This window comes from Elgaria multicarinata, chromosome 11 (assembly GCF_023053635.1).
Source record: "Elgaria multicarinata webbii isolate HBS135686 ecotype San Diego chromosome 11, rElgMul1.1.pri, whole genome shotgun sequence".
In the NCBI taxonomy this organism is placed as follows: Eukaryota; Metazoa; Chordata; class Lepidosauria; order Squamata; family Anguidae; genus Elgaria; species Elgaria multicarinata.
Window position 1 is genome coordinate 17,727,976 of NC_086181.1, and position 22,536 is coordinate 17,750,511.

General features: G+C 46.7%; 1 protein-coding gene across 3 annotated transcripts; it reads left to right on the plus strand.

Annotated features, from left to right (window-relative positions):
* The first annotated feature begins 1,790 nt into the window (after nucleotides 1–1,790).
* NR1H2 (nuclear receptor subfamily 1 group H member 2) lies at nucleotides 1,791–21,363 on the plus strand. 3 transcript variants are annotated; one of them, XM_063137738.1, is made up of 10 exons: nucleotides 1,791–1,859; nucleotides 4,517–4,639; nucleotides 6,346–6,510; nucleotides 6,634–6,756; nucleotides 8,865–9,134; nucleotides 11,225–11,469; nucleotides 12,370–12,549; nucleotides 15,622–15,721; nucleotides 19,177–19,385; nucleotides 20,656–21,363. In XM_063137738.1, the coding sequence occupies exons 3-10, from the start codon at nucleotides 6,471–6,473 to the stop codon at nucleotides 20,800–20,802; spliced, it is 1,314 nt and encodes a 437-aa protein (XP_062993808.1). In that variant the 5' UTR covers nucleotides 1,791–1,859; nucleotides 4,517–4,639; nucleotides 6,346–6,470; the 3' UTR covers nucleotides 20,803–21,363. The 3 variants fall into 3 exon arrangements, with proteins under 3 accessions (XP_062993808.1, XP_062993809.1, XP_062993807.1); XM_063137739.1 differs by lacking the exon at nucleotides 1,791–1,859 and adding an exon at nucleotides 1,908–2,085 and having other exon boundaries at nucleotides 6,433–6,510; XM_063137737.1 differs by lacking the exon at nucleotides 1,791–1,859 and adding an exon at nucleotides 1,909–2,085.
* The last annotated feature ends 1,173 nt before the right edge of the window (nucleotides 21,364–22,536 follow it).

Here is a 22,536-nt window from a genome sequence, read left to right on the forward strand (position 1 = left end):
TATTGCCATTTGGCAAGTATGCATGTGTACACACACACACGCGTGTAGACAGTGGTGCAGCTAGATTAATTCTATACCCTGGATATGCTGGCTGGAGGAATCTGGAGTTGCATGCTCCCCCCCCTCCCCCGGTGTAAACATGCATAAGATTTTACCCTTACTGTTGCAGGCTTGGGACCAAAAGAGACATTACTTTAAATCTGGATCTAGAAGCTGTCTCTCTCACTCACACACACACACTATCTTTACTCTAGAGTAAGCACGGAGTCCCCTAATCTGGATCAGGGCTCTATGTGTGTACGGGAGCTTTCAAGATCCGGATCGGAAATTTAAAGAAAAGAGAAAAACATAGCTGCTAGATGTAAAGTAATGTCTCTTTTCGGCCCTTATCTTAATTTCCAGTTTGTGCTTCAGTATAACTCAATGTGAAAAGTATTATTATTATTATTATTATTATTATTATTATTACTTATTTATATAGCACCATCAATGTACACGGTGCTGTACAGATTACACAGTAAATAGCAAGACCCTGCCGCATAGGCTTACAATCTAATAAAGTTGTAGTAAACAATAAGGAGGGAAAGAGAATGCAAACAGGCACAGGGAAGTGTAAACAGGCACCGGGTAGGGTGAAGCTGACAGTATAGGGTCAGAACAAACTCAATATTTAAAAGCTATAGGGAAAAGAAAAGTTTTTAGCTGAGTTTTAAAAGCTGTGATTGAGTTTGTAGTTCTCAAGTGTTCTGGAAGAGCTTTCCAGGCGTAAGGGGCAGCAGAAGAAAAAGGACGAAGCCGAGTAAGGGAAGTAGAGACCCTTGGGCAGGTGAGAAACAAGGCATCAGAGGAGCGGAGAGCAAGAGCGGGGCAATAGTGTGAGATGAGAGAGGAGAGATAGGAAGGAGCTAGACCGTGAAAAGCTTCGAAGGTCAACAGGAGAAGTTTATATTGGATTCTGGAGTGAATTGGAAGCCAATGAAAAGATTTCAGAAGTGGAGTGACATGGTCAGAGCGGCGGGCCAAGAAGATGTGGCCAAAAAGTGCATTTTCCTGTAAGCAGCCACAGGAGTCCAACAAATTACTTGCAGGGGGTGGGGTGGGGTGTCGGTCTTGCCCTCTTCTGGGTGAAGGTCTAGGAAAACGTTTGGCTCAGAGCGGGTTGGAGTGGGTAGGAGAGAAGAGTCCATCAAATCCACCATCTTCCCGTGTGCGTCTAAATGAAATAAGTGCGCAATCCTATGCATGTTCAGACGGGGCGGGGAGGGGGGAGTACTACAACTCCCAGCATTCCCCAGCCAGGGAATGCTGGGAGGCGTAGGTCTTTTTCTCCCTGTCTGAACATGTATAGGATGGCGCCTTAAAAGAATTGCAACCACCACCACCCCCTTTCTGCTTCAGAATTGCTCCGGCCCAAGCAGACATGACTTTACATCTGTGTCTAGCAGGTACATCTGGCTCTTAATTTTACTCTAGAGTAGGTGCAGGGGACCCGATCCAGAATTTCGCGCGCCGGGCAGCTTTTAAGATCCGGATCAAGCCCCTTGTGTCTACTCTAGAGTGAAAATAAGAAGAAGGAGCTCCTAGACATGGAGTTAACGTCGTGTTTGTTCCGTCCCTTAGCTGCTGCTGTGGCTTCCGCCTTCTTCAGCGGCCCAACCCGCCGATCCCACTCCCGTCCCCGGTTGTGCAACACCCGCGACACGGGAGTAGAAGGAGGCGCCTGCTGGAGAAGGGGTGGTTTCCCAAGCTGGAAAGGGAAGTGACGCCCAGCAAGGGTTCCCGGAAGCGACTGGCTCCTGTGTGCGATAACAGTGTTTTCACTTTTTTTTAATGCAAGTTGCAGCAGCAGAGCGAGAGAGGTAAAGAAGGGGGTCGAAAGTAGGGCGGCAGTGGCGAGGTTTGGGGAGAGGTCTGCTGTGTAAGGGCTGGAATCGCTGGGCACCCCCACCCCCCGGAGGAGCGTATACACCCCCGGAAAAACAGAGTCCAAATCTGCGAAGTAAAGCCCCCACCCCACCCCCGCACGCTTATGAGAAGATCTCAGCCGCTCATTTACTGCGCAATCCTATTCGTGTTTACTCTTAGGTAAGCCCCATGGTGTTCAAGGGGGCTTTGTGTGTCGGAATGCAGCCTGAGTGAGAGGATCGGCGCCCTGGAGCTCCGAGGGTCTCCTAATCGTAGCGCGGGCACGGAAAGGATCTATGTGGGTCTCTGGGGCAGCCTTCTAAACACCCCCCCCCGATGTTTTGGACGACACCTCCCAGCATTCCTGAGCATTTGTCATGCCGGCTGAGCTGATGGCAGTCCAAAACATCTGGAGGGCAGCAGGTTGGGGAAGACTGCCCTAGGGGGTTTAAAACCGCAACAACTTCCAAAGCAGATGATCACAGGAGGAAGGGTTGGCTTTGGCTTTTAGATTCTGGCTCCCTTTGCGGTGGGGGAAGATTTATGCCATCTGTCCTGATTCTAGCCCCCACCAGCTGGAGCAGTCAGAAAATGAAAAGGGGTGTTAAATGAACTCCCCATAAGGCAGAGACAGATGCTTTTGATGGGGGAAATGGTTGAGTCCCTCAAAATGGTGCTGAGGGCCACAGACAAGTAGAACCTGCTTAATGCCTGTTAAGTACTTGTGTTGACAGCTAAGAAACATCCAGAAGTCCCAGGTGTGAATCTCACATCTGCCATGAATTCACCAGATGGCCTTAGGCAAGCCGCTCTCTCTCAGCTTCAGTTCCTTACCCACCCATCTGCAGTATGGAAGAAAGTGGGGCCTGCAACAAAATGTTGCAGTGGGTGGGAGGCGTGCTCTTGTTCAAAATGCCACCCATGCTCAGACTTCATTGGAGGGGTCTATTCCTCTCCTTGCCCCAGCCATTAGAGTTTTAGCTAGCTAAGGATCCATGCTCACCTCTAAACTTTGGGAAAAGAGGGAATGATAATAACACCGGCTTGTTTTATGGGGTTGTTTTAAGTTAATGCACACAAAGTGCATTGAACATTTCATTTTTCATTTCATTTATTATATTTCTATACAGCCCCATAGCTGATGCTCTCTGAGTGGTTCACAAAAAAAGTGCTATGTAAATGTTGTGTATTAATAGCAATACAAGCTATTTAGTTAGCTGGACTGAAGGCCATTCACTCATTCCCAGCAGTGACAGAGACAGCATGTGGCGAACTTACACAAGACTGTAAACTTTTGCTCCCATCAGCTTCCCTACAGTCACCATCACACGTTAGGATAATAATTCTGTGCAGTATAGCTGAGAATACCTAGTTTTCAATTAACCTGATTGATACAATGGGAGGGGGTTTATTGTGCATGAAAGGGTGAAGAATCTACACTTTGATTCAAAGGATGGGTGCTCAGGGCCACATAACACAGCTGAGCTAAACTTTTGCACATGCTTTTGTTCTTGGAGATGGTTAGAGAGTGGTAACTGTTCTTGTTTAGTTTACTGCTTTGGTGCAATGCTTTTGATCAAGGTTTTGGCTTCTACTCTGCGTTTATTCATTAGGGACATAGAACAACGAAGGATTGGATTACTGCAATGCGTTATACGTGGGGCTGCCTTTGAAAACGGTCCGGAAACTTCAGCTGGTACAAAACAGGGCAGCCCGTTTACTAACAGGGACTGGCTGGCAAGATCATATCACGCCAGTCCTTCTACAACTTCATTGGCTCCCAGTCCAGGTCCGGGCCCGATTCAAAGTGCTGGTATTAAGATTCAAAGCTCTAAACGGTTTGGGGCCAGGTTATTTGAAGGAATGCCTCCTCCCATATGTGCCTGCCCGGACCTTAAGATCATCCACAGGGGTCCTTCTCCGTGAGCCCCTAAGTGAGGCAGGTGGCTACTAGGAGGAGGGCTTTCTCTGCTGTGGCACCCCGGTTGTGGAACGAGCTCCCCAGAGAGGTTTGCTTGGCACCTACATTGTTTTCTTTCTTTCGCCAGCTGAAGACCTTTTTATTTTCTCAGTATTTTAACACCTAATTTAACTTAAATTTAAACTTTTCTGTTTTAATCTCATATTTTAACCTATATTAACTTTTGCTGTGTGGTTTTATTCTGGTTGTGCTTTTTATATTGTATTTCGTATGTGTGTTTTAAATTTGTTGGTTGTTTTTATGCTCTTCGTGGTTTTTAATTTTTGTGAACCGCCTAGAGAGCTTCGGCTATTGGGCGGTATAAAAATGTAATAAATAAATAAATAAAGGATGAGAGTGATTAGAGATAGATTCATTGGAAGTAAAAGGATGTGTTCTTGTGCATGTTCCCCAAGAATCTCGAGACCCCTATAGCTAGCCCCGAACACCACTGTGTGCGTAACTTATCTCCTGATGCCATTGAGGGCCCCTGAATATACAAAATATCCTCAACAGTCAAATAATGTATGTTGGAGAAGTGAATGTCCATCTTTGTGGGAGTCCTGTCTATTCAACATGTGTAAGAAGGGTGATGTAAGGGAGAATGGTGGGGTGGGATTTATTCACCCCTGCTTCCTTTTCCCCTTTCAGGTTGTGCTTTGTCCCCGGATTTATTTGGCCACCTGCCCTTCCACTGCCTTGCTGCTGCGCCCCCAGAAATCCTGCTATGTGGCTCCCAACCAGCTGAATCTCTTCCCCATAGTGGGGAGAAAGGTGAGATTGTGTGTGAGAAGGGGGGGGGGATATATAAAATGGGGGGGGCAGTGAAAATTTGGAAAATGTGTGTAGGAGGCAACGGGTGGGCAGAGGTTGGGAAAAGAGACAGGTAGTAAAGAAATGAGGTTATAGGTGGGTGGATAAATAGGTACCATAGTTTTTTTGATAAAGAGAAGCCAAAAAGCAGTCTGTCCCCTTGTGGAAAAGATTGCTCATCAATAACATTTTAGATTCAGGCTGAGACTGCTATGTTTTTATGTATGTATTTTATTGTATGCATTTTATGGTTTTTTTTAATAGTATTACTGGTGATGTTTTCTGCTGTGCTGGTCCATGACTGAAATAAATAAACTGAAACTGATAGCTTTTGGGAAGGAAAGCATGTGAGGAGCGCTCTAGAAATATGTTGACATAGGACGGGAGTAGGGAACTCTTTTTCTGCTGTTGGCTGCATTCCATAGGTACATAGGAAGCTGCCTTATACTGAGTCAGACCATTGGTCCATCCAGCCCTGTACTGTTGACACGGACTGGCAGCAGCTCTCTAGGGTTTTAGGCAGAAGTTTTCCCAGTCCTGCCTAGAGATGCTAGGATTTGAACCTGAGACCTTCTGCATGCAAAGCAGGTACTTTGCCACTGAGCTATGACCCTCCCTTTGGTGGGTGGGGCCATACCCAAGAGTGAGTGGGGCCACCCCTTTCTCTCTCTCTCTCTGTGACACCTCCTTCTTGCTCTTCCTCCCTACCCATTGGGCTGGGAGAGAGAGATCACTCTTGCCAGAGATCTAAACTGATCTCTTTCAGGGAGCTCTTGTAATTAAGCCAAAGGGTTCATGTGCTTAAGGCCCACAGGTGTTTCACCCTTGGCATAGGAGGGAACAACATAAGAGGAGTCCAGCTGGATCAGACCAAAGAGTTCTGTTGGATCGGGCCTATCTATTCCAGTGTCCTGTTTCCTATGTTAGCCAACCAGAGATCTCTGGGAAGCCCACGAGCAGAGTATGAAGTTGCCCCCAGCAATTGTAATACAGTGGTATACTTGTCTCCTCCCAATATGGAGATTCCATGTAGCCGTAGCAGCTAAGAGCCATCGACCTGCCTCATGCAGCTGATTTTGGAGACGTTATGAAAGGGCAGGAAAATGTTAGTCATTTAATTCATTCTTATTTTATTTTTCCTCCCAGAGAGAGGCACTGAGAGTAAGAATATAAAATAATTTTATCATTATTATCATTAATATGTTTTTTCTGCCTCAGGCACGAAAATAACTTGTTACTATGCACCTTATCTTGGAAAAGGGTGTGCAATTTACTGCTCTGCCTCAGACAGCACAGGCCTTTGTGCTGCCTGAGGCGGAACAATGTCTTTGGCCAGGCCTCACAGGAACTAACAGGTGCAGGCAAGAAGGGCACAGGTAGGTAACAGGAAGCAGAGGCAACGTTGGGACTTGCTCTTTCTCTGCCCTTTAAGACAATGTCCTCCAGATCTTTTGGACTACATCTCCCAACATTCCTGACCATTGCCTATGCTGGCAGGGGCTGATGGGAGTTAAAGTTCAATACTTCGAGAGGGCATCAGGTTGGAGAAGCCTGCCTTAAGAGACCTGAAATAATTAAGTGATAGGAAGAGGATCTGACTGGAGTTAAAGCACCTCCCACCAAATATGACAGAGGGCAAATGGCTGGATTTTTTCTCCTTTTCCCAGGGAGATGGAAGAGGAGTGAGGAAGCGGAGCTAAGGGGAACTGCTGAGTTAGCTGAACTGCCTCTTTATTTGTCTGCCTGGTTCCCAGGGCTGGCTATGCAATGCTGCTGTGGCTGACGCCCTGAGATGGCCAAAACGGGCACCGATGAACCTCAGTTACCACTAGGTAAGCCAGCTCCTGAGCAACCTTAAAATGTCAGCCCACGACCAGCCGGACAACGGGGGTGGGCTGTTCGAAAACTAACTCCTGGTTTCCCTCACTTTTCTTTCCATTTGTTTTTAAAAACAGAAGATGGGGAGTCTGCTTCGCAGGTCAAAGATGAGTGGTCGGAGGCCAGGTCAGATTCTCACAGCACTGTGAAGATCGAGGTGGTTTGCACAGATGATGGAGAGAGCTCTACCCACAGCGCTGGTGAGGGGAACAATGGGGAGGGCTTGGGCCCAGGCACCAGCAGCCTGGACTGGCCTGTCATGGGGATAGTTGGGAGGAGCACTAAAGGTGCAGTTGGGATTTGGGGCAGGAGTGTGTGTATTTATTTATTTGAATTTTATTTTATTTGTTTGAATTTTATTAGATCATATATATGATCTAACATTCCACAGCACATCATCTAACACAGCCTTCCTCAACCTGGGGCGCTCCAGATGTGTTGGACTACAACTCCCAGAATGCCCCAGCCAGCTCTGCTGGCTGGGGCATTCTGGGAGATGCAGTCCAACACATCTGGAGCGCCCCAGGTTTGTTTATTTATTTATTTATTTATTTATGATACTTATATACCGCTCCCATAGCCAGGGCTCTCTGGGCGGCTTACAGAAATTCTAAAATTGAGGTAAAAACAAGTATACAAAATTTAAAACTCTAAAACACAGTACATACATAAAGCATTAAAAACCGATTAAAAACTAAACATGTGGGTAATTAGGATGTGCCGCCCTATGCTTGGGCAAAGAGGAAAGTCTTGACCTGGCGCCAGAAAGATAGTAGGTTGAGGAAGGCTGATCTAACACATCATCTGTTGTTAAACATGTGGGGTGGGGGGAAACCAGTAAAACAGTTTATCCCAAACTGGGCAAAAACCACATCTTAATCTGTCTATAACAAGGAAAATCATTTGTATCTGTCAATATCAAGTTGCATCTAGCCCTCATAAAGACAATAAAAGGGTGACAGATATTGGGGGGGGGGAGTCAGTCTTTTGTCTACCATCTCTTCAATAGATGTACTCCGTTTACCCTGCTTTTCAATATGAAATTTTGAAATCAGCTTACAGATTTTTTTCCTGAGCACTCACAAAATACCGTGTAAATGAATAATAACTGCAGCTTTTCGCAGCAAGTTTAGAAACTGCTGAACTACTTAAAAGAATTTGTTTAAAACACCTTTAAAAGAGCTATTGCAACAGAAGAACTGGACGTTTTTAACCTAGTCCATGAAGGCCATCTAATTTGCTCCCAGGTGAATGGAAGAACGGAGAGAGGTACATAAGGGAGTCTCCCTTTATCAAGAGGCCCTCCCTTTATAGCCCCTCCCCTCTCCACAGAAGCTGGAGGCATTCAGAGCTGAGCCTCTGATGTTAAGGTCTCTGCAGTTGAGCAGATCCTTACGGAAAGAGCTGGTCCTTCAGATACTCTGTCTAGTCCTAGACTGCTTAGGCAGGAGTGTTGCACTTCTTTCGGCTGGAGGGCCAGAGTCCATTTTGAAAAAGCTCTTAGGGTCTGCATTCCAGTGGTGTTCAGGGCCGAAGCCAAAAGGGCGGGGCCAAAATACCAGCATATTTTGAGCCTAAAGCTCTTACTGCTGGTAACTGAACCGTAGGAGAGTCGTTCCAAGCATTTAGAATGGAGGGGGGGGGACCTGCTCAAAAGCCAGGAAACCAATCAACGATTGGTGGTTGTGGCCAGGAGAAGAGGGTGTCGCCGTCTGTGGAACCGTCTGAGAGAGCGCCTTCTCCCTTACCAACCTGCCCGGTCACTGAGGTCATCCAAGGGCCTTCTCCTGGTGGTTCCACCTAGATCCATCCTCCAATTGGAATCCACCAGGGGAAGAGCCTTCAGCATGGCGGCACCCCTCCTGTGGAACTCCCTGCCTCTGGAGGTCAGACAGGCTCCAACTTTGTACTCCTTTCGGCGCCTCCTGAAAACATCTTTATTCCAAGAAGCCTTTCTTTAACATGCAGCCTTGGATTTCTGTGTTGTTGTTTTTTGCTTCTTTTTAAATTTTGTTTTAACTGTTTTATTCTGTTTTTATTTTCATTTTACCTTGTACGCCGCTCCGAAATTTTTTCAATGAGGAGCGGTATATAAATATTCTAAATAAATAAATAAATAGACCCTGGAGGGCTGGATTGGAATTCCTGGTGGGCCGGATGCGGCCCCCAGGTTCTGCACCCCTGTCTTAGCCAGCTCCTGCGATTAAGAGGAGGGTGTGGGTCTCCCAGCTCATGCAGGGTGTGGGTCTCCCAGTTCTCTTAGCCACTTTTGTTCCCTGTCGCACCCCTCCCCACCTTCCCTCCGCAGCCGAGGAGCCGGCCCGCAAGCGCAAGAAGGGCCCCGCCCCGAAGATGTTGGGCGACGAGGTCTGCAGCGTGTGCGGCGACAAGGCCTCGGGATTCCACTACAACGTGCTCAGCTGCGAGGGCTGCAAGGGCTTCTTCCGGCGCAGTTTCATCAAGGGGGCACAGTACACCTGCAAGGGCAGCGGGCAGTGCCACATGGACATGTACATGCGCCGGAAGTGCCAGGAGTGCCGCTTGAAGAAGTGCCGACAGGCCGGCATGCGAGAGGAGTGTGAGTACTGGCGAGGGGAGCTTGGAGTGGGGGGTGGGTGGGGGTGGGTGTCAGGCTTGCAGCATCTACTTTGGTTTTATACTAGCACCCCGAGATCCACCGATTGAAGTCTGATGCAAAAAACATACTATTACTGTTTTTATTTATTTATTTATTTATTTATTTATATAGCACCATCAATGTACATGGTGCTGTACAGAGTAAAACAATAAACTCCAGAATTGTTGTTTTAAATGAATACTGTTGTTGTTTTTATACTGTTTTTATGTTTTTTAAATTTTTTGTATACTTTTAATGTCTACTATTTTTAATTGTTGTAAACCGCCCAGAGAGCTTCGGGTGGGGGGCGGTATATAAATGTAATAAAATAATAAATAAATAAATAAATAAATAAAATAAAATAGCAAAACCCTGCCACATAGGCTTACATTCTAATAAAATCATAATAAAACAATAAGGAGGGGAAGAGAATGCACCAAACAGGCACAGGGTAGAGTAAAACTAGCAGTATAAAAGTCAGAACAAAATCAGGTTTTAAAAGCTTTAGGAAAAAGAAAAGTTTTTAGCTGAGCTTTAAAAGCTGCGGTTGAGCTTGTAGTTCTCAAATGTTCTGGAAGAGCGTTCCAGGCGTAAGGGGCAGCGGAAGAAAATGGACGAAGCCGAGCAAGGGAAGTAGAGACCCTTGGGCAGGTGAGAAACATGGCATCAGAGGAGCGAAGAGCACGAGCGGGGCAATAGTGTGAGATGAGAGAGGAAAGATAGGAAGGAGCTAGACTGTGAAAAGCTTTGTAGGTCAACAGGAGAAGTTTATATTGGATTCTGAGGTGAATTGGAAGCCAATGAAGAGATTTCAGAAGTGGAGTAACGTGGTCAGAGCAGCGAGCCAAGAAGATGATCTTAGCAGCAGAGTGGTGAACAGAAACCAACAAACTGATGTGAGAAGAAGGAAGGCCAGTGAGAAGAAGGTTGCAGTAATTCTTTTACTCTTAGAATGCAAAGAATCCTGAGCCCAGGAATTTGTTTGAGAACCAGAACTGCAGGAGTTCCCAGTCCTCCCACACAAAGATCCTTTCCTGGTTTTTACCGGTCTTCATTGAGACCCGGTGTGGTGCAGCTGGGGCTTGGTTCTGATCCAGTGGAGGCTGGTGGCTTTGATGTCAGTAGGGTGGTGAATCTGCTCCGGGTTTCAGTCAGAATGCTAAAGGAGCTATCCAATGTAGGACACCTGTTACCCACTCAGCCATGAGGCTCACAGGGTGACTTTGGGGCAGTCACTGGCTCTGTGACTCAGCCTAACCTACCTCACAGGGTTGTTGTGAGGATGAAAAGGGAGAAGAGGAGGAAGACTACGTAATGTATTTATTTCTTTGTTACATTTATATACCGCCCCACAGCCGAAGCTCTCTGGGCGGTTTACAACAGTTAAAAATGGTAAACATTAAAAAAATATACAAAATTTAAAAACCATCGCAAACATTAAAAACAACAGTATAAAAACAACAGTAAGCTGCCTTGGGTTCTTTGTAAGAGGTAAAAAAGGCAGTATATAAATATAATAATAAATATAATAAAATAAATTTTAGCAGAATTATTTAGGATGGAGGCGGGATCAGTTTGTTGCTTCTGTTGTGAAACAACTGGAGGTCAGGAATCCTATCAGATCTACTGCAAATCACCCAGAAACCTGCCAGTAGATCCAGATCTACCTTCCGTGCAGCTATGATTTACAACTCACCATTCCACTATCTTAATCTTCAGATTAAGATAGCAACACCATGTTAGAAATAAGCAATCATAAAAGCAAAATAAGGGTGCAGTCCTATGCATGGTATATTTCAAAATATAGACAATAGTTTTATTTTGCAATCCAAAAGCAGTTGAAAGTTTGAGCAAACAGAATGGGCTTGGCTTGGAGTCATAAAGATATAGTAATGATGGCAGCTGGCAAATCTTTCTGGGGAGGGAATTCCACGGCCATGGAACACCGTTCTTTAGTGGGCTGAGAGCGTTCTAGTGTAGCAGGAGCTCTGGGATATGCTTCTGTGATCCCTCCGCTCTTGCTGACCCCCTCCCTCCCCATGCCTCTCCAGGTGTTCTGTCGGAAGAGCAGATCCGCAAGAAGAAGATCCGGAAGCAGCAGGAGGGGGAAGTGGCATCAGGTGGGGAGGGGGGTGGAGGCGAGGTCCTCCGAGTGCCTCCTCTGCCCTGCGATCCTGCTTTGCCCCAACCCGAGCCAGCTCCGCTCACGCCCCAGCAGGAGGGCATGATCCGGCAGCTGGTGGCAGCGCAACAGCAGTGCAACAAGAGGAGCTTCAGCGACCAGCCCAAAGTCACGGTAATGACACACTGTGTTGCTGGCGATTCCATTTATTGCTGCGTTTTTAATTGGGTTTTCATTCATTTGAGATTTTGCTAACCTGGACTGTATTGTTAGCCACCTTCAGTGCCTTTTTGGGGGTGTGGGTTTGGGTAGGATGGAAAGACAGGATAGAAATCAAAATAAATAAATTGTATGAGGCAGGGGTAAGTGGGGGAGAAATGTCTCAGAGATATTTCTCAGAGTAGTGGAGAAGCTGCAGGTGTGGGGAAAAGTCTTATTCGTATCTTAGATTATTATTAAGCTATGGAGTTGTTCAAAAACACATCCATGTGTTAAGCTCAGCTTCCCTGGAATTCCCGCTTCACCCCCACCTTGACATTGAAGCATATCTGTTCTCCAACCCCCGCCTCCATTCCATTCTGCCTTGCAAATAACCAAGAATCCTATTCCAAAAGAGGTCTGTGCTTCAATGGAGGGGAGAAGGATCTGGGGGAAGGAGGGGAGTGGGGTTGGGGTTGGGAGGGGTTGGGGTTCAGATGTCTAGATTTGCACTCCATTCCTCTTCTGACCCCTCCAATTTTCCTCCCCTCCCAGTGGGTCAGGAGGAAAATGTACCCAGAAGGGGATCCTTTGGATGGTGGGGGAGGAGAACAGTAATCCTGATGGTTAAGGAAAATTAGCAGGGGATTTGAAGATGACAGAAAGTCTCCTGGATCTTGTTTGGAGGGAATCACCCAGCTCTTGTAGTCTTCTGGATTAGAAGGAGTGTGTAAGAGATCATAAGTTCTGAGGAGTGGGAACCCTTGGGATCATGTTGGAGAAGGCCATGCTGTGCACGTGTTTCCCCAGACCAACCTTGCTCCCCCTTTTTTTTTCTCCTTCCATGTCTGTTTTGCCCCTCCTGCCACCCACCAGCCCTGGCCAATGGGCAGCGACCCCAACAGCCGGGAGGCTCGGCAACAGCGCTTCGCCCACTTCACGGAACTGGCCATCATCTCGGTGCAGGAGATTGTGGACTTTGCCAAGCAGGTGCCCGGCTTCCTGCAGCTCTCTCGGGAAGACCAGATTGCGCTACTCAAGGCCTCCACCATCGAGGTGAGCAAGTGCTGAAGATGTTTCTCCAAAACCCATAGTTTAAGAATAGTTAGGATTATTTAGCGTAGTTTAGGTTATTTTAATTTAGCTTCGGTTGGTTTAGAGAAAAGGTGAGTGAGGGGAGACATGATAGAGGTGTACGAAATTGTGATGGTATGGAGAAAGTGAACAGGGAAACCTTTTTCTCCCTCTCTCATAATACTAGCACCCAGTGGGAGTCATCCCAGTTGCTGGGGAACATGGGAGGGTGAGTGCTGTTGCACCATGTCCTGCTTTGTTGGTCCCTGGTCGATGGCTGGTTGGCCACTGTGTGAACAGAGTGCTGGACTAGATGGACCCTCAGTCTGATCCAGCATGGCACTTGTTATGTTCTTATGAAGCTGATTGGTGGGAGATTCAGGACAGATAAAAGGAAGAGTTCTTCACACAGTGCATAGTTAAACTATGGAATTCACTTCCACCAGATGTAGTGATGGGGACCAATTTGGATGGCTTGAAAAGGGTAATGGACAGATTCATGACGGGTAAGGCTATCAATGGCTACTATTCCAGGTGGCTACATGCTATCTCCAGAGCCCATATACCTATGTACACCAGTGTTGGGGAACATGGGCAGGAGGGTGTTTCTATTGCACTCATATCCTGCTTGTGGGTTTCCCATGGGCTGCTGGTTGGCCACTGTGTCACCAGAATGCTGGACTAGATGGACCTTGGTCTGATCCAGCAGGGCTCTTCTTATGTTCTTACGAACTTATAGTCTTAAGATGCTTAGAAGCGTTTCTTCCAATCCTGGAATTATCAGTGTGGCCTTCTTAGCCCAGGAAGCTCTGAAGCACCGCTGGACCCTGTAGTAATAAGTAAGAGGAACCTCAGTGGTGGATAGTGATGTGGGTTTGGGGGCGGGGATTCCCATGCAAATTAGGGCAGTTTGCATCAGAGCTGAGTGGGGGGCAGCTTGTGGCCCACCAGAAGTTTTGCTCTACAGCTCCCCTCAGGCTTAGCCAGCATAGCCAATCATGAGGGATGATGGGAGTTGTAGGCCAAAATCTCAGGAGGCCTACAAGATTCCCCACCACTGCCCTAATCTTGGTCAGCATATTTATATTACTTGTATTTTGTAAACAACCATGTTAAACATAAGTGTGTCAATACACTGTAAGTATTTGACCTGAAACGTTTGAGGAAAAATATGTAAAGCACACTTTAATGTGATTTAAAGGTTATATCTTGGATTTTTTATGGGAATACTGAGTCAGCTGAAAAATGTTCATTACCACTTTGAAACTGCCAAACTTGCATAACACTGTATTTGCGGTTGGCAGCTGTTCATTGTTACTAGCGAAATGATGCAATGGAACATTTGCTGTTGAAAAATAAAGCATGGGAAATGTTCTGCCCCACATCACTGGTGGCGGTGCCTGTTTTGCATCTCCAGTAAGAAGGAGCAGAGAGCAGGTGACAGGAAAGCATTTCTGCCTGAGACCCAGACAGGGCCAACCCAAGACATTTTGCTGCCTAAGGCAAATTACAAGTTGGATCCTCCTCCCCAGTGCACATACAGAAGCTGACTGGACTGGCAGTTGAATTTTACCTCAGCATTGGCAACAGGATAGCATCTTCCACTACCCCTGAGGCAGCAGGTTAATTTAGGGGGCCCAGGACGGGTTGTGTGGCTCACAGAGCTCTGTCCTCCCAGCACAAGAAGCTTCTGAAGACTTCAAGAGGAACAATTTGGAGGGTGCCATTGCCTAACCCCCCACCAGCCAGCATCTTTCATCTGAAGTGGTCGCCTCACTTTGCCTTATAGTAGGGCTGGCCCTGGACCCAGGAAAACCACTGCCACTCAGGAGAAGACAGTACTAGACTAGTTGGAAGAATTGTCTCTTCTGGTCTAAAGCAGTTTTCTGTGCTTCTAATCCTACAGCAGCAAATGTGCTGCTTACAAAGAGAGAAAGAGAGAATTTGCTGACAAAACAAGTGGTGAAGTTCAGGTGTGAATGCAAATTGAGATTAATGACAGTGCACGAGTGAAACAGAAGCAAAAGAGGAGGCCTAATTCTCCCTCAGGTTTGTCTGGGCTGTACGACCTGAAACTGCAGGTGGAGGCTCACATGATTGAACCCTGCTCCATAAAACACATAGGGTGCATTCGGACGACACAAAAGCCAACCCTGCCCTTATAGTCCACTCCACGGATGACTATATTATGTCGTTCTTGCCTCTCAACTCTGTAGGCAGGGCAAATAATCTATGGAGCCTACCACATGACACAATCATCAACGGTTGTGCAGATAACTCTGCATACCGTTGATTATTTGTGTTGGCTATTTCTAGAAAATAACCAACCGTGGCGTGTTTTCCCCCCGCCAGACGACACAATAGTCAACAGTGGAATATTTAGTCTATCATGGACTATTTAATCAACTGTTGACTATTGTGTTGTCCAAACCCAGTCACAGAGTGAGAAAACCAGAATGTCGGGGAAAAAGAAGGCTTTAGCCTAGAGTTGGTGGGCTAGCTTTCTATGTGCAGTTATCTAACTGTCTTTTTTATTTTATTAAAAATGGAGCCATGTTCAGTCACATGAAACTGAAGTAGTATTAACCCAGGCAAAGGTTTACCAGCCCTGTGAGAACTAGGCCTTACATGAAGTTACTATGGGAACAGAATGTGGGCAGTTATTTGTTTGTGATATTTAAATGTACTGTATTTTGTTCTTTGTATTGTAAGTTGTTTCTTCTTTTTAGCCACCTTGGGCACCCATGTTTGGAAAGGCAGGATATATTATTTTCTTTAATGTAGAAAGAGGGAAAGAACAAAAGAGCTGTCTTTCTATATTTTCTTATCTTTCATTTTCAGCGAGGGGGGAAAGTGTGAGGAAAGCAGTTTCAAATCCAGTGAGTCTATAAGGATGCAATTGTATGCATGTTCAGGCAGAAAAAAGTCCTACAACTCCCAGCATGACCTTTTCTGACTAAAGGTGCAAAGGATTGTAGCCTAAATGTGTCTGCTGTGTATATTGGACAGTTTTTCAAGAGAGGCCCACAACCTCACCACCATCTATCTCCACAGATCATGTTGTTGGAGACAGCCCGGCGCTATAACCACGAGACCCAGTGCATTACCTTTCTTAAAGATTTCACCTACAGCAAGGATGACTTTCACCGTGCAGGTGAGCTGGGAAAGAGGCAAAGATGAGGTAGAAGGAGAGAAGGTTCAAAGTATGTGTGGAGCAGAAGGGGCTACTCCCAGAAAATTCTTCTCCTTGGTGCACCAGGCCAGAAGAATCAAGCATCGGGGGGAAAGACCAAAGTTATATTTTTGAGTTATCATTAGGGTATAACCATTTTCCTCTTATTTCACAAATAAAGGACACACTTAAGTCTTGTGTTTAATTAAACTCATATGGACAAGTTCTTTTTTGTGTGTGGGCAAAATGCAGATCTCTGGATATTTTGGACTTTCAGCATCCCTGACCATTGGCCATGATGACAGGGGCTTCTGGGAGTTGAAATCCCAAAGCTCTGGAGATCTACCTTCTGCCCATTCTTGTCTTAAGCCATCCACCATTCAGAACACCTTAGATAGATCTCTCTAAAGAAAAATGCATTCTCTTTCTTTTCTTTCCCTAAAATATTTTGTTTGTTTTACTTTGGCAAAGGCCACAAATATGCACATGGAGGATAAATCCAGTCATTGCCTCCTCCTCCTCCACTTCTTCCTCCAGGGTGAGACTAGCAAAACTCCAGACTCTTGCCAAAAACAGTTCCTGCTGGCTTTCTCGACAGGCATGAAAATGACAGGGCTGCGCAGTACCCGGCGTGCCTGAGCAGAGTTCCAACTCCCCACTCAGAAAAATCTTCTCACCAGCACTGGTTTTGCAGTGAGATTAGCAAAGCTTGAGCAGACTCTTATCAAGTACAGCAGGGGTATTGAGCCCCTTTCCGACCAAGACCTGAATTCCATTTTGGAGAAGTTCCTGGGATTTTCCAAAGGCAAAAGGGACAGGGCCCCAAATCCCCAAAATATAACCATATTTAACTTAAGGCTCTTACTGCCTGTCACTAGGAAGCATTTCCACCTTTTAAAATCTGGGGAAATCTGCACAAAAGCAAAGAAACCATAAATGCCAGGAGAAGAATTTAATTTTTGTGACCCTCCCAGAGAGCTTCGGCTATTGGGCGGTATAGAAATGTAATAAATAAATAAGAACCCCAGAGTGTTGGATTTGACCCCCAGGCCTGAAGAAATGATATCTTGACTAAATATATGGCAGCCATGCTTTTTCCAAAATGTTCTCAGCAGCCCTGAAAATTAAAGGGTTGGTGGTAGAGTGATTATATATTTAAAAACAAGGCACTGCTTTTGGAGGATTTCTGATATGTATCCAAGGTGACAGATCTTTTGCCTTGGGGGACCAGGAAACTGGGGCTAGGTTTTAGCCTGCCTTGCAGGTGATTCACTCCACTCATTTCTTCACACGTCAACAACCATCTCTTCATGCTTCAAGTGAAAAAAAGATGGCGGGGTTTTCACATTTGGCGAGAGTTTGCACGGATTTTTCGCCCTCTTTCTGCAGCTGTGCACCTAGCTGGGTGGAGGAATCACTTAGAGATGTGGAATCCAGTCAGGATTTTCTTTCAAGGATTGATTCTGTATTCCTGGTCTTGTGTTTGGGAGTGAAAGAGGGTGGTGTCTGCCTCAGACACACACACACACACACTCACTCAGTCCTGGCTCAGCCTCTGCCTTCCTGCTTCTGTTAACATGCAGCGGTTACCCATTGCACTGTGCTGGGGAGGTTCTTTCCTGATGGAATAAATCTTTCCAGGATGTATAGGTGGCTTGGTGATCTCTAAGTTTCCTGTCATTTTTGGTCTCTGGTTGGAAGTCCCTATTTGTTCCTAGAAACGCTTTGCTGCACTGTGTTAGTGGTTGATCTTTAAAGCCTCGATACCTTGGGCCTAGTCTACATTAACTTAGAAGGTAGATCGGGTAGATTTCTGGATGATATGGATCCGCAAGGATTTGTGACTTGCAGTTGGTTAATAATAGTGGTTATAAAATTACACACACACACACGCTGCTAGATTGTACTGCTGAAGTAAAGCAATGAAGGGGAGTGCAGGGTAAGCAGGAGTGAGTTTCCGTGCAGAAGGTCTGTCAGCTCCACTCAGTTCTGGTGCTCAAAAGAAATCCCTGGCCCCAGAAACAATTTAATTTGGAGTGAGTGGGCCGGTTTGCACAACACAACAGCCTACCCGTGGGATATTGAACCCGGGGAAAAGCTACAGTGTGTGCAGGGCATGTGCAGCTGCATTTTTGCATATCCAGCTCCCATTTAGGGGTTGTTGTGTCGTACGAATCCAGTGAGCATAGGCTATGCGAAGGTAAACAACCCTCACATCAACCTCAAATATACCATGGTTTATGCAAGGATTGTTTAACCCTCGCCTAACCCACAGCCACTGCGTGAGCAAAACACAACAACCCCCAAGGGGGGGCTGGCTATGCAAAGTGGTGCCCGAGGGCAGCGTGGCACGTCATGGATTAAATAACCCACGACGAGCTGCACCATGTTGTGCAAACCACGTCTATCTCTTCTGCTCCAGGCTCTGATTAGTGGATCTTGAGGTTTTGATTTAAAAAAAAAACCCACACAAATCAGATCACGCAATCCTGAAGTCTTCCCAGCCCTGAATAGAAGGGACGCTTTCCTCCCACACCCACCTGCCCTTTCCCTATGATCTGTTGGGGAACCTTATCTCTGAGTCCCATTGGTGGATGAGACGTGGCCAGCTGGGATACAGGAGAGGACTTTCTCTGGGGCCGTGGCTAGTTTGTGGAATTCTTCTCTCCTGGCCTTCAGCTGCTTGGCAGAGATTTTCTTAAAAATTCCAGCGCATGTCTGACCACCTGGGTATTTGGAATTCCTTTTGCAGCCATCCCTGTGGTCTCAGATTGTTCTTACCTGCTGCGCCTAGCTCTGTTTCCATTAATTTATTGTTATTTTGGTTAATGTTTGATTTCTTTTGTTCCTTTCTATGAGATCTTAATGTTTGCCCTGTGCTCTGGGAATTTAGCTGAAGGGCAGGATATATAAACCTTCTAGTATGGAGGCGCTGTGGCTCAGTGGTAGAGCGCCTGTTTTGCGTGCAGAAGGTCTCAGGTTCAATCCCTGGCATCCCCAGATAAAACCCCTGCCGGAAAACCCAAAGAGCTGCTAGCAGTCAGCGCCAGCAGTGTTTTTTCAGTCTCTCCTCATAGGGCTTTATTTCCAGAAACCTGATCATCCTCATTGCCCTCCTCTGAACCCCCTCCGGCTTGTCTGCATCCTTCTTGAAGTGTGGTGCCCAGAACTGGAGGCAGTACTCAAGATGAGGACTAGCCAGTGCATTTTGGGGTCTGCAGATTAGTAAACAGGCTAGCATGAGCCAGTATGTTGTGTATGAACCAAATTGCTCCGATTGAGTAATGCAGAAAAGGACAATTTTCAATGGGAAGATAAAACTGTAGAAGGAACCCTGACAAAAAACAAAATAAATAACTTTGAGCATCTCTGTGTTGTGAGATGCACCTGCAGCCTGTCTCTGATGCTCTGCTTCCATTTCCCACCGCCCCTCTCAGGTCTGCAGGTCGAGTTCATCAACCCCATCTTTGAATTCTCCCGGGCCATGCGACAGTTGCAGCTGGACGACGCCGAGTACGCCCTCCTCATCGCCATCAACATCTTCTCAGCCGACCGGCCCAACGTGCAGGACCACGGCCTTGTGGAGGCACTGCAGCAGCCCTACATCGAGGCCCTCAGTTCTTACATCCTCCTCCACCGCCCACAGGTCTCTGTGTTGGGCCTAAGAGTAGCAGCGGATACCGAGGATGGGTGGGTGGTAAAGTCAAGGGAATCACTGGGCCTGTTCAGGTGACACAGTAAGCCATGGTTAGGCCAAGAACCCTTTTGTAGCAAATGGTTAGTGGGCACGTTTAAACCGTGGTTATGTAGCCACCATGGTTAGGAATGGTTCACACGAAACGCTAAGCTGTAATGTTTCACTCGGAATGCTTAACCACCGTGGCTTAGCGTGTCATCTGAACAGAGTCAATGTGGGAAAGGCCCTAGCTCAGTGGCAGAGCTCCCACTTTATTTATTTATTTACAATATTTATATACCGCTCTGTATCTAAAATAGATTCCAAAGCGGTGAACATAGGGATGAACTGTAAAAAGAAAGAAGATTAAAAAAGCAAATTCAAATTGTTCAGTTTAAAACAAGGACCAGTAAAAACAGTGGCTGGTCAGTTGTGTTAAGGAAGGCTTCTCAAAATAGAATTGTGTTCAGGTGGTGCCAGAAGCAGCCTAGCGCTGGCGCCTGCCTGATCTCTAGGGGCAGGGAGTTCCACAGAGAAGGGGCCACCACACTAAAGGCTCTTCTCGTGGATTCCAAATGGGCCACAGAACCACCAGGAACATGCCCTCCAATGACCTTAGTGACCAGGCAGGTTGGTATGGGAAAAGGCATCCTGATCCCAAGTGGTTTAGGGCTTTGTACACCTGGCCCAGTAGGCAGAAGGTCCTCGGTTCGATCCTCTGTTTCTCCAGGTAAGGGCTAGGACAGAATCCTGCCTGAAAGCCAGGACAGCCATTGCTGCCAGTCAATGTGTCGACAATATTGGGCTAGATGGACCCATGATCTGACATGGTAGAAGGCAGCTTCCTGTGTTCCCTAAGGGGATGGGAAATCGTCATCAGTTTATTTGTATGCCGCTTTTCCATGATAAAACCAAGCTCAAGGAAACCGTTTACTGCAACATCAGAAACATTACACAATAAAATACAACAGCATTTCTAAATAGTGAACAGTTACCCAAGCATTTCAAAACCACCACCCTATTTTTGGGTCGTCCTGTTTGGCTTCCAAACGGATCGGCACTCTGTCGCCCACGTTTGCTATCAAAGGGAATGCTTTCCAGCAGAACCTCTGGCCCACCTGTTTGATGTTGCGTTCCAACTCCCACCGGCTCTAGCCAGTATGGCCCATGGTCAGGGACGATGGGAGCTGTAGCCTGACTTAAAACTGAGACGCCACCTCTCCCCACTTCCGTTCTCTAGGACCGCCTGATGTTCCCACGCATGCTGATGAAGCTGGTGAGCCTGCGAACTTTGAGCAGCGTACACTCCGAGCAGGTCTTTGCTTTGCGCCTTCAAGACAAGAAACTTCCACCGCTGCTCTCCGAGATCTGGGATGTACACGAGTAGACATTTTGGGGGTGGGGTGAAGGGAGGGTGCAGCCCCTCCCTCCCTCACACACACACACACCTCTCTCTCTCTCTGTCTCTCTGTCTCTCTCTCTCTCTTTCTCTCGGCCCCTGCAGACCTGGCTCCCCTGTGAGGGATTCTTTGGGACCTTGGCATAAGACTTGCTACAGATGGACCGTGATAAGGCCAAAGGGACTGCATCAAGGGGGCTTACAAAGCACTTCCCCCCCCCCTGCCCTGTCTACTTGTTTTCGCTCCACGCCTTGCTTCCCCACTTCTGGTTTTGGGGATTGGGGAGTGGAGTTGGCTACAGTTCTTTTTTTGGGATGGGAGGGAGAAGATGCAAAGGGGCTTCTCCCCCCAAAGACTGATCATGGAGAATGAACCACATCGCCCCGTGTGGCATTCTTGTTTGTCAGCCCTCATGTGCGCCCCACTACGAAGGGCGGAAGGAGAGTATTGCAACGGAGAAGAAGTAGGAAGGGGCAGGGGGCAGAATACCGTATGCCTGGTGTGTGGGGCAGATGCCCAGAAAAATAAATTCCGTCATGACAAACCAAGTGTCTGGCCTGGCGTGTGTGAATGGGAAGAAATGACCATTTGGGGATGTCACCTACAATGGGAATGTGGCGAGAGCAGAAGTCAGGAGCTGTCGAAAGAATGTATCTCTAATCATAAAAAAAAGGAGGGATGTTGGTCCACACTGTAACTCCAAGACCACAAAACCTAGACACCTGAGCCTTGGCATGCATACTAAGGTGTGTTAGGAATGCTTAGCAGAGATTAAGCAGCAGCTTCTCAGCATTTGACTCTCCTGCATGGTTTCTGAGTGCCTTCCCTCCGAAAGAAAAATACTCACACCACGTAGAGTTTTCTTCAGCAAAGATTTTACTGAAGTATATACGTATAACATTTCCATACAAAACACATCCAGCAGTAACAACATGACTGAACAGCATCAACCACACCTACATTACATTTGTACAGCTTTATATACATTTCATACACAGCATTGCACACAGTTTCATCATCCAATAATTCAATTAAGGGATGATGCAAGAAATTCTTTCCTGATTTTCAACCCTGACAGTTCCAGCACGAATGAGCAACACCTGTGTGAAGCTCTGTGCCAACGTCCAGTTTTCTTTTTCATTCCAGGGCTCTTCTGTGGATAAATTTTCCCCCTGAAAAGGTGGCCCTAGGGGTGTGTGGCTCAGGCTTACTTTGTTTTTGTAACAACAACTTAAAATTAATTTAAATGTGTCCATGTGGTGGAATCCTGCAGTAACATCTTCAGCCACTAGGGGCAGACTTCCCTAACCACATTGGCCTGGTTCAGACAACACGCTAAACCATGCTGCTTAACCACAAAACAGTTACCATTTTGTGGTTAAGCAGCATGGTTTAGTGTGTTGTCTGAACCAGGCCATACAGTTGCAAGCCAGGAGAGATTAGCAGGCTGAAGGACCCCACTGCTATGGGGCAGCCGGGGAAATGGAGCACACAAGATCCCTCTCTCAGGGTGTGACGGGATGCACCATGGCAAGGGCTATGCTGGGGGGTGCCTGGTTCAGCCAGATGGGGCTGCCACAAGGCGTCCACGTCTAACAGCTGCGTAAATTTGCTTGAAGTCTTCGCCATGTCAAACTAAGGGCTATTATAAGCCAGGCCTATTGGCTAGTTAAGAATATTTGAGTCTTGTGGGTTGAGGAGGATTAGAAACCAGCATGCTT